Consider the following 14,050-nt stretch of genomic DNA (forward strand, 5'->3'; position numbering starts at 1 on the left):
TAGCCGCATCGGCGAATTTCTACAACAAACATCGGTTGTTGTATTTTGATATGTCAAAAATATTTTGCCAAAACAAACAGATTGACAAGATTTTTTTACACAAATTCTTGTAGAAAATGTTAATAGAAGTATTGCCAAAAAGCTCTTCGAAATTCGGAGATTTTCATTTATAATTTTGTTTTTTTAATTTTTTGGTTCAACATTACAACAACATTTTTGACATTTATTTGTCCAACAGCTGGGCCGATGCGGCTACCTTATTAAATATACCTTGGTTGTGTCGTTCTGAAACGAACTAGTTCAAAGAACGACATTCTGTGAAATAAACGATCGGAACGATATCCATTCGTTCATATGTTTTCTTTAGTTCAATTAGTTCATTTCACTAAGTCGATACATTCATTTTGTCGGTTTGTTAAAATTATATTAGTTTGGGGAAAAATGAAATCCATTATTTTTTGTGTAAATGGAGTAGTTTGGAGTTTGGAGTAGTTCTCAATTTTTCTACCTAAACTAAAGTATGTCATCTTTTTTTTATAATATACAAATTTAAATTCTTATATTTTATACAATGCTGTTTATTACTAAATATTGAATATGTGATATTAATACACTTACTTGAGTAGTTAGCCACTTGCCAAATATTGAAATATATTATTATTTTTAGAATAATGCCATCTAAGATATCATTAAGAAATCTTGTTAAATGGAGTAGTATAGTTTGCAATTTAAATGAAATCGGCCTTAATGGCTTCAAATTGCATTTTTGGAATAAATAAATAAATAAAATAGTTTAAAACAATTAATGGTCGTTTTTTAGCTCCTGGCCGATGTTACGACTGCTAACATGGCGGTCAACTTCGATCATTTCTTCGATTTTATCGACATTTTCGAGGACCGGCCTACGTGTGCGAGGTGCATCTTTAACATCAAAAATTCCTGAACATTTTCGTCTTTGTCAAAGAAAAATTGGGAATGTACCGAATTTTCTCTTTGTTCACTTGCATTTTTACACCCTGTAACTCACAACCGATTGCACCAAACAAAATAACAGCAAAATAATTTTTTACTGCAAAATGTCACCCTTCCAACGAGCAAAATCTGAAATTGAGAGTACAGCCACTGCCGAAAACATAATGGATTTTAATGTAGAGACCTAGCATATAGTTATGGTCAACCCCTAAATTCAAATTACAGGTTAAGCGATGAGACAACATTTAGCACAGCGTACTGAATTAGGTGCAGATTTATGTATGCGAAGTTTTGTTGAAATCGGTTTAGATCTAGATATAGCTCCTATATACAGTTTCGTCCGATTGGGACAAAATCTTGCATAGCGTATTGAAATTTGTTACAGGTTGATAACCGTGAAGTTTTGTTGAAATAGGTTCAGATTTAGAAATCGCTCCGATACGCATTTTTGTCGGATTTTATGTAAACGGTGGAGTGAGGAGGCTATGTTTGTTCTATATTTATGAAATTTAGCAACGGGTATGGAATTTAGTCTTGAATGCTTTTTGTTTCAGATTTAAATATAGCTCACATATACATATACATCATTCCCATTTTATGTAAGTGGTGCACCATAGATCCTATTCTATTTGCTCGATATTTTGTTGTTGAAATCGGTTCACATATACATATAGCGCACTGTGCTGCAGCATACCAAATGGTGGATGCCACGGTTGCTCAAATACGTTCACTTATATATAACTCCCATACATATTTTGATCGATTTCATACCAATTATTGACATTCAATTTTTCATAAATTTCAGAATGTCCAGATTTTGATATACATATACACACATAAACCAAACATATGCAGAATGACGTGATGTAATTTCATCCGATTCCATGTACATTGTGTACTAAAGGCGCTACGCCAGTCCTATAGGCAAGACAATATATCAATCTAGATTTAGACAGCCCGCCCGCCTTTAGTCCTTTCCTTACTGCTTTATATATTGCATTTTGTAATAGAAAGGGAAATACCCTCAATTTTATTTATATTCATTGTTTTATCTAAAAGTATGAATAAGCCACCACATGTATGTATGTGTGTCGGTCACATTTGGTTTCGGAGATTGCCCGATTTATTTATTCAAATATATATAAAAAGAAAAATATTTTATAGCCAATAGTCTCTATGCAGTTGGACGAGAAACGTTAAGGAAGTTAGTCAGTCGATTGGAAAGCTAGTAATCCGAATTAAATATGACTAATCAAAAGAGTGACATTGAAAAGATGAATACAGAGGAGGATGATATTGTAAATCCATGGACTGTGGCCAGTAACAGTGATGCTGGCATTGATTATGAAAAATTAATCGGTGAGGATGTCTATAAAATGCCAAATATATGTATTATATCCAAAAATATATATTATGTTTTTAGAACGCTTTGGTTCAACCAGAATTGATGACCAGTTAATAGCACGCATTGAAAGGATAACGAGGAAACCAGCTCATCATTTCATTCGTCGTGGCATATTCTTTTCTCATCGTGAATTGGATACGATTTTGACACTGAAAGAACAAGGCAAACCATTTTATTTATATACTGGACGTGGTCCCAGCTCCGAATCATTGCATTTGGGTCACTTGATACCCTTTATTATGACAAAGTACTTCATTGAGTAATTGTTGAGTAGAAAAATAATTAATTTTATTTGTTTATTCCGATAAAAATAAGGTACCTCCAAGAAGCCTTTGATGTCCCATTAGTTATACAAATGTCCGATGATGAGAAGGCAATATGGAAAGATTTAAAAGTTGAAGATGCTATATCACTGGCCCATGAAAATGCCAAAGATATAATAGCAATGGGTTTTAATCCGGAGAAGACATTTATATTTAATGATTTAACGTTTATGGGGTAAGTTGAAGTTGGAATATATTACACATATACAGATATTAAATTGTAAATTGCACAGAATGTGCATCATATTTTCTATAACTCATTTGTATTGTACATAAGTTCCATGTTGTATATAAATGTATAATAAGTTTGAATTGGCTCTATTTAGAACATGTAATATAATTTAATGAATCTGTAATATATTTCACTTTTTATTGTATTCACTTTTTAGCCAATGTCCTGCATTCTATCAAAATGTTATACGTATGCAAAAATGTGTGACATTCAATCAGGTTAAAGGTATTTTCGGATTTGTGGAAAGCGATTTAGTCGGAAAAATAGCATTTCCCGTTGTCCAAGCCGCACCGGCACTTTCCAGTACATTTCCATTCATATTTGGTAATCAAAAAGTCCATTGTCTTGTTCCGTGTGCCATCGATCAAGACCCATATTTTCGTATGTGTCGTGATGTAGCACCACGATTGGGTTTCCCCAAATGTGCTTTAATACATTCGACATTTTTCCCGGCTCTACAAGGTGCAAAATCAAAAATGTCTGCAAGTGATGAAAATTCGGCTATATTTCTTACGGACAAACCAGAAACGATTAAAAACAAAATAAATAAATATGCATTTTCTGGTGGCCGCAGTACAGTGGAGGAACATCGTAAATATGGCGGTGTACCCGATATTGATGTGGCATATCAATTGCTAAATTTCTTTCTCGAAGATGATGATAAATTGAAGACAATTCACGATGCCTACAAGAAGGGACAATTGCTGACAGGGGAAATTAAGAAAATAGCCATTGACGTGAGTTTAATATTTCATACAAATAGACTAATTATTTATTATTATTTTTATAATATTAAACTATTTTTATAGACTGTAACACCAATTGTGGAGTGGCATCAAGCTGTACGTAAAGAAATAACTGATGATGTTTTGCAAGCCTATATGAAAATACGTCCACTGAAATTCGAAGGCAGTTCCTAAAATATTTAATTAATTTGTAATACAATTAAAACAAGTGAAAAAGCGTTAAGTTCGGCCGGGCCGAACTTTGGATACCCTCCACCATGGATATACTGACAGGTACTAGAAATGAAAATAAAGGGAGCATACCAAAAAGTGGACCTATACCGACATGTCTAAAAACGGATTATGTATACCATAATGTAAACCATAATACAAATTTCAGAAAATTTTAATTGATAATTCAAAATCGAAGATGGAGAATATCGGTCCACTTCTTCTGAAACCTCCACATAGGGGCTAGATCTAAATGCGGCTATAGTTCATTATCGAACCTTACGTTCTAATTGTTTATCTCTCTATCCTCCGCAGGTGAAATGATTACAAAAGAGTCTTACAACCAAACTCAAAACGCGGAACAAATCAGATAACTATTTTAATATAAAAAAGGGGGTTATATCGGGGGTTATATAGCGAATATTAAACATTTTTGGTAGAGAGATTTGTTACCATATACGACTACAAATTACCAAATTGCAGCAAATTCGGTTGAAAAATGCGCTCAAGAACCCCCAAATACCGAAAATTGGGGGTATTCTTATATGGGGGCTATCCGAAAAAATTGACCTATATTCATAATTTTTGGTGGAGAGATTTGGAACCTATTAAGAACCCAATGTGCCAAATTTCAGCGAATTCGGTTGAAAACCGCGCTCAAGAACCTTAAAATTCCGAAAATTTGGGGTACCGTTATATGGGGGGTACCAGAAAAAATTGACCTATATTTATAATTTTTAGTAGGGAGATTTGCTTCCCAACAAGAGCTCAAAGTACCAAATTTCAGCGAATTTGGTTGAAAACCGCGCTCAAGAACCTTAAAATACCGAAAATTGGGGGTACCGTTATATGGGGGGTACCAGAAAAAATTGACCTATATTTATAATTTTTAGTAGGGAGATTTGCTTCCCAATAAGAGCTCAAAGTACCAAATTTCAGCGAATTCGGTTGAAAAACACGCTCAGGAACCTCAAAATACCGAAAATTGGGGGGTACCCTTATATGGGAGCTATGCCTAAACGTGGACCGATATATCCCATCTTCGAACTTGACCTGCCTGCAGACAAAAGACAACTTTGTGCAAAATTTCAGCACCCTATCTCAATTCCTTCAGAAGATAGCGTGATTACAACAGACGGACGGACGGACAGACGGACGGACATGGCTAGATCGTCTTAGAATTTTACCCTGATCAAGAATATATATACTTTATAGGGTCGGAAATGAATATTTCGATGTGTTACAAACGGAATGACAAAATTAATATACCCTCCATACTATGGTGGAGGGTATAAAAACAATAAAATTAAAAAAAAAATTAAATAAATTTTTTGACCTAGTTTTTCGGGTTACTGAGTACAAAATTAAAAAAGTTCCTTTATCGACGGTAAAATAACTATTGTAGAATGTCATCAAGCTGTACGTAAAACAAGAACTTGTTTTACCCTCCACCATGAGGAGGACCTCTAACAGTTCTGTATATATATATATATATATATATATATGGGATCTATATTAATAAGTGGACCAATATTGATAAGTTTTGGTAGGCAGATGTCTCACCCAATTACAACTCAATATACCAATTAACTGCAAATAGGTTTGAAAAATGTGCCAAAAAACATCAAAATACCGAAAATTTGGGACATATCGTTAAAAAAGGGGGGAGGGGGCTATACCAACATGTGGACCTATATATTATCCGGTGAATATTACGAGTTTTTGCAATGACCGTCCGATCGTTTCCATCTGCTCTTCATCCTTACATAGGCGGCAGAATTCCACTTTATTCCATTTCGAAAAGAGAGACCTGATTCTACAATGACCAAACATCTTTAATTCTTTTAAGCCCATAGAAATCATTGTTTTAAATCTACACTTGGAGAATACCGGCAAAATAGATTTTTGAAGTTTTGTACCAATGTTCTTCGTTCCATCTCACTGTAAATTTTGATGGTTTTACCAAAGTAATAGCTAAGAGGAGATTTAACAGTAGTATCAATTACTAATTTGATTGACTGCCATCCACATTGAGCAAGCAAAAGGCACTTCTGGCAAAGAAATAGAAACCGTAAAGACTCGACAAAATGCATTTTGACAAAATAGTTTATAAAAAAATATTCAGGGTGAATCAGGATGTTTTTATTGTATAAGCTTGCTATATAGTGATTAAAACGTTTAATATTGTTCGCTCTGTTGTTATGATATCGTAACAACAGAGCAAAAGCCATCTATTGGAAATTGTTGACGTATCGATTGTCCTATCTTTATACATTTAATGGTCTGTTCCCGTACTGCAAGAATCAACTACTTTTTACTACGATAACGAATTTTCCTTTATGTTATCGAAGAAAATAATAAAATCTAGTAGATTCTTGCTGTACGGGAACATACCATAAGTCTTTGTTTCTGGTTTCTTGAAAATCAAGCGATAGAATATTTTTTTTATATTTTTTCAAAACATAACATACACAGTCACAAATTTTGTATACCCAACTAACAATTTGTTCCGAGTTGTTACCGAATTCCGAACGATACTCTACAAAACAAGGTGTATTTAATAAGGTGTAAGTGACAATCATATGGTTTTACAGCCTGTTTTTGTAAAATTCCAAACGAACGAATTCGAGTGACTTACGACCAAACTCCTAGGTTTTGAAAAATATGTCATTTATTTTTGTTTTGAATCAGAAAACCTTTACAAACATAAATAAAGATTTGGTCGTAAGTCACTCGAATTCGTTTGTTTGGAATTTTACAAAAACAGGCTGTTAGTCTTTTTTAATAATAAAAATTCAAGAAATCTACATTCATGAGGCGGGCGGAAAGGAAACCTAGGCTTAAATCAGTTATAACCCCGTTCGTCGAATGGTCCACATATTTTACGTTATGTGTGGAAATCTGTCCATAAATTCCTGATACTCATAAAATGGAGGAGATTATGTTACAATTCTCGGCGAAGGTTAAATACGCCTGTGGAAAGATTTTATACGGTCAACACAATTTCCATGATTTAGTCTTTGGCCGGGGATTTATGTCTCTCAATTTTCTTTAAGAAGGCAACAAAATTGAAAGACACTACTCCATAGAATAAAAGATGGTAGTTCACAATATAAACACCATCAAAAGGAGCCATGGGCTGCATGTGGGAAACTTAAAATTAATCGCGACTAGGTCTTAAACTTTATTTTTCACTGACCTAAAACCGCCAATAATACACAAATTCATTAATTATTCCCCAAAGAATATTTCTTGACAAAAATAAATTAATAATTGTTTTTGTTTATTTTTGTCAAAAACTGATTGTCAGCAATTTCTATAACAACAATGATGTTTTTGTAAAATATTTGTTGTTGTATCTGATGAATACACCTTATTAAATACACCTTGCTACAAAAGTTTCGTACTCTCTCGAATTCGATAAAGAAACTTCGGAATATTATCTTACTTACTTAGCTGACTTGTGACAGAACATTTTTTCCATAAGCCGAGCTTCAAAAGGATTTCCAGCCACGTCGGTTATGTGCGCAGCGGAATATTATCAGTTGTTTTTATTCGAAAATTTATCGGATTTTTGATCCGAAATTCAGAAAATTATTGGATGTTTTATTCGAAAAAAATAATACATTTTATTTTTAGAATAAAGACATAAGCATTTATTTGCAATAATTTAAAATGTATTTCAGTACAAGTTTCTATTATTTCTTTTCCTTGAATAATTAGAAGGCTATATTTGGACATTAGAGATGGGGGCTTCTTTTTATTATCTCCATTGTTTAATTCCTTGCGGAAAATTTAAAACATTTCTTTATGGCCTGACATAGATTCCATATTGCAATGTTTGCTGCGTTTCAGGTTGTAGAAGGCTGTCTTCCATTTCATTATTGTTTGACTTGATCTTAAATTTCAATTTATTATTTTTATAATAAATTATGTTTTTTAATTTTTTGTTATTTTCGAAATCATATTTTCAAATTGTTCCTTTGGCTGCTTGCCAACAACTAAGCATATCCCAAAAAATCAAAATACAAACATTTTTTTTCCAAAAATGTCCTTATAGAATGTGTACAGAGTACTCGGAAAGAAATCGGAGAAACAGTAGACAATATCGAAAATATAGAGTCGACTCTCTACAGAAAAGTGTTTTTATTTTATTTTTTTTTACATAAAATAAACACAATTAAATTTTCCATAAAATATGTGAAGAATATTCGGAAAATAATCAAAAAAAATGTTACGAGAATGCGGCAAAATTTTGATATCAGAATTCTTCGCAAAAATTGTTAGCTGGGAAGCCACAATATGTATATATATATATATATATATATAGATGTTTGTCCTCTAAAAAAGAGAACGTATGGCCACCTTAATATATATGAATTTGGTTATTCTCTCAAACGATATTACTGAGTCTATAATCGAAATATCTGTTCTGCAAAAACAAGATTTAGTAGATTCTTGCAGTACAGGAACATACAAAAAATATGTTTTCCCCGAAATTTAATGTTATTTTGCATGTGGTCATTAAACTGCTGACTCAAAATCAGCAGATCTAATTTAAGTGGATAATTTTTTCTTAAACGAACACATAAAAATACCTACGACTTATTTAATAAAGAGCATATGTACCAACAATATGGGGCTTTACTAAGGACCTATAATGGGGACTATAGTATTTTTTTAATTGCTACTAACATATTTATAAATTCAGGCGGCGGCTAAAATCGGCGACGAAATTTGCCGGCTTTATAGTCTGCCGCCGATACGAACCATCATATGTTTGTCATTTTTTAACAGCAGACACGTTTCATTCCACATTGCATTTTCCTTCTTTTAGTTTATAATTTAAACAATTTAAAAGTTAATAATAAATACTGGAAACTATGAGTGAAACTGTTGCCGAGGGTGTTGAGGCTTTGACACTTAACAGTGCAAAGGAGGCCGATGAGCAGGTGGTGACTGGTGTAGAGGTAACAGGTAAAGGAATTCTTATAAGAGAATTTAGCTGGTGCAATCACATAGATGTTGTTGAAATAAAACTTAAACAAGTGCGACCATTTTTACAAATTTATTTATTGTCCTTTATAGTAGGTGATGATCAAAATGATGTTGTGGATCCATGGAATGTTACCAGTACCAGCGATACTGGTATTGATTATGACAAATTGATTAGTAAGTAAATGTTTTTTTAATAAATTATCCATGGAATATCTACAATTGATTTATTTTCTTTTAGAGCGCTTTGGTTCATCCAGAATCGATGACGAATTGATAGCACGCATTGAAAAGATAACCGGCAAGCCAGCACATCATTTAATCCGACGTGGAATTTTCTTTTCTCATCGTGAACTTAATACAATTTTGACATTAAAGGAACAAGGCAAACCATTCTATTTGTATACGGGTCGTGGACCAAGTTCTGAATCATTGCATTTGGGCCATTTGATACCATTCATTATGACAAAGTAAGCGGTTGTTGTTGTATGGCATAGTTAGTGGTGTAGCCTATTTAATTTTAATTGTATTTACTAATATTTAGATATCTGCAAGAAGCATTCGATGTGCCTTTGGTTATACAAATGTCCGATGATGAAAAAACATTGTGGAAAGATTTGAAAGTTGAAGATGCTATTAAATTGGCTCATGAGAATGCCAAGGATATTATCGCCATGGGATTTGATGTCGAGAAAACGTTTATTTTTAACAATTTAACTTTTATGGGGTAAGTTTTTCACAAAAGAAAACAGGAAATGAATTTATCTATATATGGAGGAATATTGGATTAGGAGAAATATAAATAGAAGAATTTAAATTAGAATTTACCCATAATTATACCCTTCAGGTACAGTGTATTTCTGCATATATTTGTAACAGCGAGAGGAAACCAGATAGACTCATGGTTATGCATAGAATCACTTCCTAAGTCGATTTATGCATGTACATTTGTCTGTCCATGTTAAATAGTAAACAAAGTACAGGTCGCATTTAACGATCCATATATTTTTTGTCCGAAATTTAACATAGCTTACTGAATTAAGTCTACAAAGATGTTTGTTAAATTTCGTGAAAATCGGTTCAGATTTAGATATAGCTCCCATATATATTTTCATCCGATTTAATATAAATAGTGCCGCAAAGTCCATATATCTCTTTAGATTTTCACGAAATTTGGCATGGTTTACTGAATTGAGCCGAGAATGATGTGTGCTAAGTTTCGTGAAAATCGCTTCAGATTTAGTTATATCACCCATATATGTTTTCATCCGATTTAATATGAATGGTGTACCAATGCACCTATATATCTTTCAATTTGCCCGAAATTGGGCATAGCTTACTAAATTAAGTCTAGAATGACTTAATCAGTTCAGATTTAGATATAGCTCCCATATATATTTTCTTACGATTTTATGTAAATTGTGCATTAAATACGCAAAATTTGACCGATTTACAATACAGCCTATCTTTGAGAGACACATATCGGATTACGGCTTGGTTATAATAGACGGATGGATATGGCTAACTCGTACACTGAGAATATATAGTTTTTTTTTTTAATTTTATTAAAAATAGCGATGGGTATAGAAATTTTAAATTATTTTTGTTTTATTATTATTTATTATTTTTTAATATTTCCATTTCAGTCAGTGTCCAGCATTTTATCAAAACATAATTCGCATGCAAAAATGTGTTACCTTCAATCAGGTAAAGGGTATTTTTGGATTTGGCGATTCGGATATAATTGGTAAAATTGGTTTCCCCGCTGTACAAGCTGCACCAGCCCTTTCGAGTACATTTCCATTTATTTTTGGCAATAGAAAAGTTCACTGCCTTATACCGTGCGCCATCGATCAAGATCCATATTTCCGTATGTGCCGAGATGTAGCACCACGTTTGGGTTACCCTAAGTGTGCCCTCATCCATTCGACATTCTTCCCCGCCTTGCAAGGTGCTAAATCGAAAATGTCGGCCAGTGAACAAAATTCGGCAGTATTTTTAACCGATACACCCAAACAGATTAAGAATAAAATCAATAAATATGCGTTTTCGGGTGGTCGTGTTACCGTCGAAGAACATCGTAAATTGGGTGGCATTCCCGATATTGATGTTGCCTATCAGCTACTTAAATTCTTTTTGGAAGATGATGCTAAACTGGAAGAGATACGTTTGGCCTATAGCAAGGGTGAATTGTTGACTGGCGAAATTAAGAAAATTGCCATTGAGGTAAGTTTTTTGAAGTCGTTTTTTTTAAATCTGTTATTATTACAATTATTTTAATTTTGGTTAGACCGTGACACCCATTGTGGAACAACATCAAGCTGCTCGTAAATTGGTGACTGATGAAGTTTTACAGAAATTTATGGAAATACGTCCCTTGAAGTTCGGTAATGCAAGTTAAATTATTATTAGCACATAGTGCGCCACTACGATTTTTGTCACAATTTAAAAAATAAAGTTTTTTATTTATTTTCGCTTATAATACAATTAGATGAATGTTTTTCTTTAACGCTTTATTATTCCACATATCTAAATTGTGAACTAGCATAATTTAGCATAAATAAAGTTCTACAACAAATAGCTAATTATTTTATTAGGTTTTCCGAATAATTATCTGTGCAATAATTGGAAGTATTAATGACAAATAGATCTTCTCAAATGATAAGTTATTTATTTAATAAAGACTCTGGCCCCACTATCATCATTGTTCTATATAAATAAGCCAATATCAACATAAATTTTCGTCAAATGGGTATTCATTTAATAGATATATATTTTAATATTGTATATTTAATTTCCAAAATATAAATGGTATGTATTACAATTACATTGTTGTAAAATTAAATGCCATTACAAAAAAGCCAATTATATACTGGGGGAGGGTATTCCAAATGTGTAAATAATAAATTATTTTTTGAATTTCTTGTGCAAACACACAAGCTACTCTCAAACTAAGAAACATCACAGAATCGATAAATATTTTAGCCATACAAATATAACTGCTAGCGTATGGCTTGAGCCATGTGTAAGGGTGTCACCATTAGCGTAAGCTCTGCATCTTTTAGATTTGCACCTCTTAAGTTTGCCTCCTGCAAATCACTACCCGACAGATTACAACGCTCTAAATCAGCTCCGGCCAGTACAGCCGAACGCAGATTACAATTCTTCATGTTGGCATTTTTTAGATTCGCAACACGGAGATTTACTGCTGCCATATTGGAGCTTTCCAAGCATGCTCCCTTAAGATTGACACCTTCCAAATTGGTTCTTAAACCTGAGGGATCTTCGAAATTGCAACCTCTTAAATTGGCACCTTCCATATTGGCACATAAACCTTGGTAAAGACACAATTGTTGTATTGGAAATTAAAAAAATATTCCACAAAAAATTTGTGCAGTATTAGAACTACCTTTTACTGATATAAGTTGGGCACACTCTAAATTGGCATATGCAAGATCGGTACGTTCCAAACAGCAGTATGTTAGATTAGCATGGGACAAATTACATCTTTGCATGCAAGCATACTGGAAGGAAGGGGTATACAATAAAAACTCGTATCAATTCTAACAATTCTAAACGTGTTAGATTACAATTTCTAAATAATCAAATATTTCAAATTTGCATAAACATAAACGAGCTTGCGTGAGTTTGTTTGATGGTAGTAGACAAACCCGTTTATTTTTGAGCAAACCTTTTTACCTTGAAATTAATATTACGGAAATCCAGTTTCCTCAAATCGGCACCAGCCAAATTTACACCCTGAAAACGTATTTCTGTAATGTGTGATGTTTGTATGAGTGCCTTGATGACATCTCTTCGGGTCAATGGCTGATTATCGAGCGATTGATTATTTTGCATAATTTGTGCTTCCAACTGGCCAACCAATGATTCTAACCCATAGAATTTTGCTTCTTCTAATACACCTTCCAGGCTAATATTGGGATCGACAATAAGTTGACCATGCCTTAGATAATTAATTATTGGCTCAAAATAATGAGCACTTCGATCAATTAAATACGCTCCCGATTCATCTTGATCACTGGGCATCATGGCACCGTCTTGAGAGAACATGCGGGCCAGCATACTATCCGGTTCTTTGCTCACCAGTGTCCATATTGTCGTTTGGAATACTTTACCACCAACATTCAGTTTTATCCATTTCGATGATGGAAATTTCTGTTCCCGCACGGGGGCCACTTGTAAAGACGTCGTTGACTTCTCGGTCATTGGTGTGTTGACCCTGTGATCTGTCGTCTTCGTTTCGTTATCACTTAATGGTACTGTGTTGTAAGTAACTTCGTCAGTATTCATGTTACAAAAAAATAAAAATGTGTTAAAATTTCAATAACCACTTCGCCCTTTTTTTCTTGCCAATGATGTGATTCTGGTTTTTATTTATAAACTGCCCCTCATAAACACCCACTGATGATAAAGTCTTGTGTGTAGTTCTAGGTTGAACCTTTCGAACGATTCACTGTAAAGAGCGACTGAACTAAATCTTTCAATACGCGAAGTGGAAGAGGGAAAATTAACGAAAACACAGAATGTTACGAATAGGAGTGAGAAGCGAAACGCAATGTTTACGAAAGCGACAAAGAAAAAAAGTAATAAAAGCTGCGACATAATGCGATTTTACTAGACCAGATCACACCCTATACTATTTTGCAACTTATATTTCGTTTTCAAAAAAGGTTCGTTCGATTATTCAATAATTTGTACAGATTATTACAAAATGTTGTTCGTTTGCCCAAAAGTCCAGTCCATTAAATAAACAAACTCTTGATCTTCTATCATCAACCCACATCCCTGGTTGTAATTGTACGTTTACATTTAACCAGATTTCGTTAACCCAGTGGGTTTCAATTGTCATTTCCTTTGCATATATGTCAAATAAATCCTCATAAAATAGGTTAACCCGGTAAAAAAAGTTCTAATGTACAAGGAGTTTAAGGGCCATAATGAGGTACACATCCTCATTATGGCCCTTAAACTCCTTGTGTGCGCATCGGCATATGGTTCTTACGAGGGAGGAGGAGAAGCTGATTGAAAACATTATAAGCTACCCAAAACTGGTATGGGTTATAAATAGTTCTCGACCCTACAAATCTCCAGGTCCAGATGGTATAAAAGGGGGCCATGCTCGCAATTCTGTTTTGTTTCGATATTT

General features: G+C 33.6%; 4 protein-coding genes across 4 annotated transcripts; 3 read left to right on the forward strand and 1 right to left on the reverse strand.

Moving 5' to 3' along the window:
* The first annotated feature begins 2,383 nt into the window (after positions 1-2,383).
* Positions 2,384-2,879, forward strand: LOC133331755 (tryptophan--tRNA ligase, cytoplasmic-like). Its single transcript, XM_061540130.1, has 2 exons — positions 2,384-2,624; positions 2,693-2,879. Exons 1-2 carry the CDS (start codon positions 2,386-2,388, stop codon positions 2,877-2,879), a joined length of 426 nt encoding a protein of 141 aa, XP_061396114.1. The 5' UTR covers positions 2,384-2,385.
* A 115-nt stretch (positions 2,880-2,994) lies between these two features.
* On the forward strand, positions 2,995-3,852 carry LOC133331759 (tryptophan--tRNA ligase, cytoplasmic-like). Its single transcript, XM_061540135.1, has 3 exons — positions 2,995-3,005; positions 3,090-3,669; positions 3,742-3,852. The coding sequence occupies exons 1-3, from the start codon at positions 2,995-2,997 to the stop codon at positions 3,850-3,852; spliced, it is 702 nt and encodes a 233-aa protein (XP_061396119.1).
* A 4,907-nt stretch (positions 3,853-8,759) lies between these two features.
* Positions 8,760-11,298, forward strand: LOC133331754 (tryptophan--tRNA ligase, cytoplasmic-like). Its single transcript, XM_061540129.1, has 6 exons — positions 8,760-8,865; positions 8,977-9,060; positions 9,125-9,353; positions 9,428-9,610; positions 10,530-11,109; positions 11,174-11,298. Exons 1-6 carry the CDS (start codon positions 8,772-8,774, stop codon positions 11,282-11,284), a joined length of 1,281 nt encoding a protein of 426 aa, XP_061396113.1. The 5' UTR covers positions 8,760-8,771; the 3' UTR covers positions 11,285-11,298.
* Positions 11,299-11,864: 566 nt separating this feature from the next.
* Positions 11,865-13,065, reverse strand: LOC133331761 (BTB/POZ domain-containing protein KCTD9). Its single transcript, XM_061540137.1, has 3 exons — positions 12,583-13,065; positions 12,293-12,407; positions 11,865-12,217 (listed from the first exon to the last, which is right to left on the reverse strand). The coding sequence occupies exons 1-3, from the start codon at positions 12,964-12,966 to the stop codon at positions 11,886-11,888; spliced, it is 831 nt and encodes a 276-aa protein (XP_061396121.1). The 5' UTR covers positions 12,967-13,065; the 3' UTR covers positions 11,865-11,885.
* Positions 13,066-14,050: the final 985 nt, after the last annotated feature.

Source organism: Musca vetustissima, unplaced genomic scaffold (assembly GCF_032173495.1).
Source record: "Musca vetustissima isolate MV318-11 ecotype Yass unplaced genomic scaffold, APGP_CSIRO_Mvet_v1 utg15223, whole genome shotgun sequence".
Lineage (NCBI taxonomy): Eukaryota > Metazoa > Arthropoda > Insecta > Diptera > Muscidae > Musca > Musca vetustissima.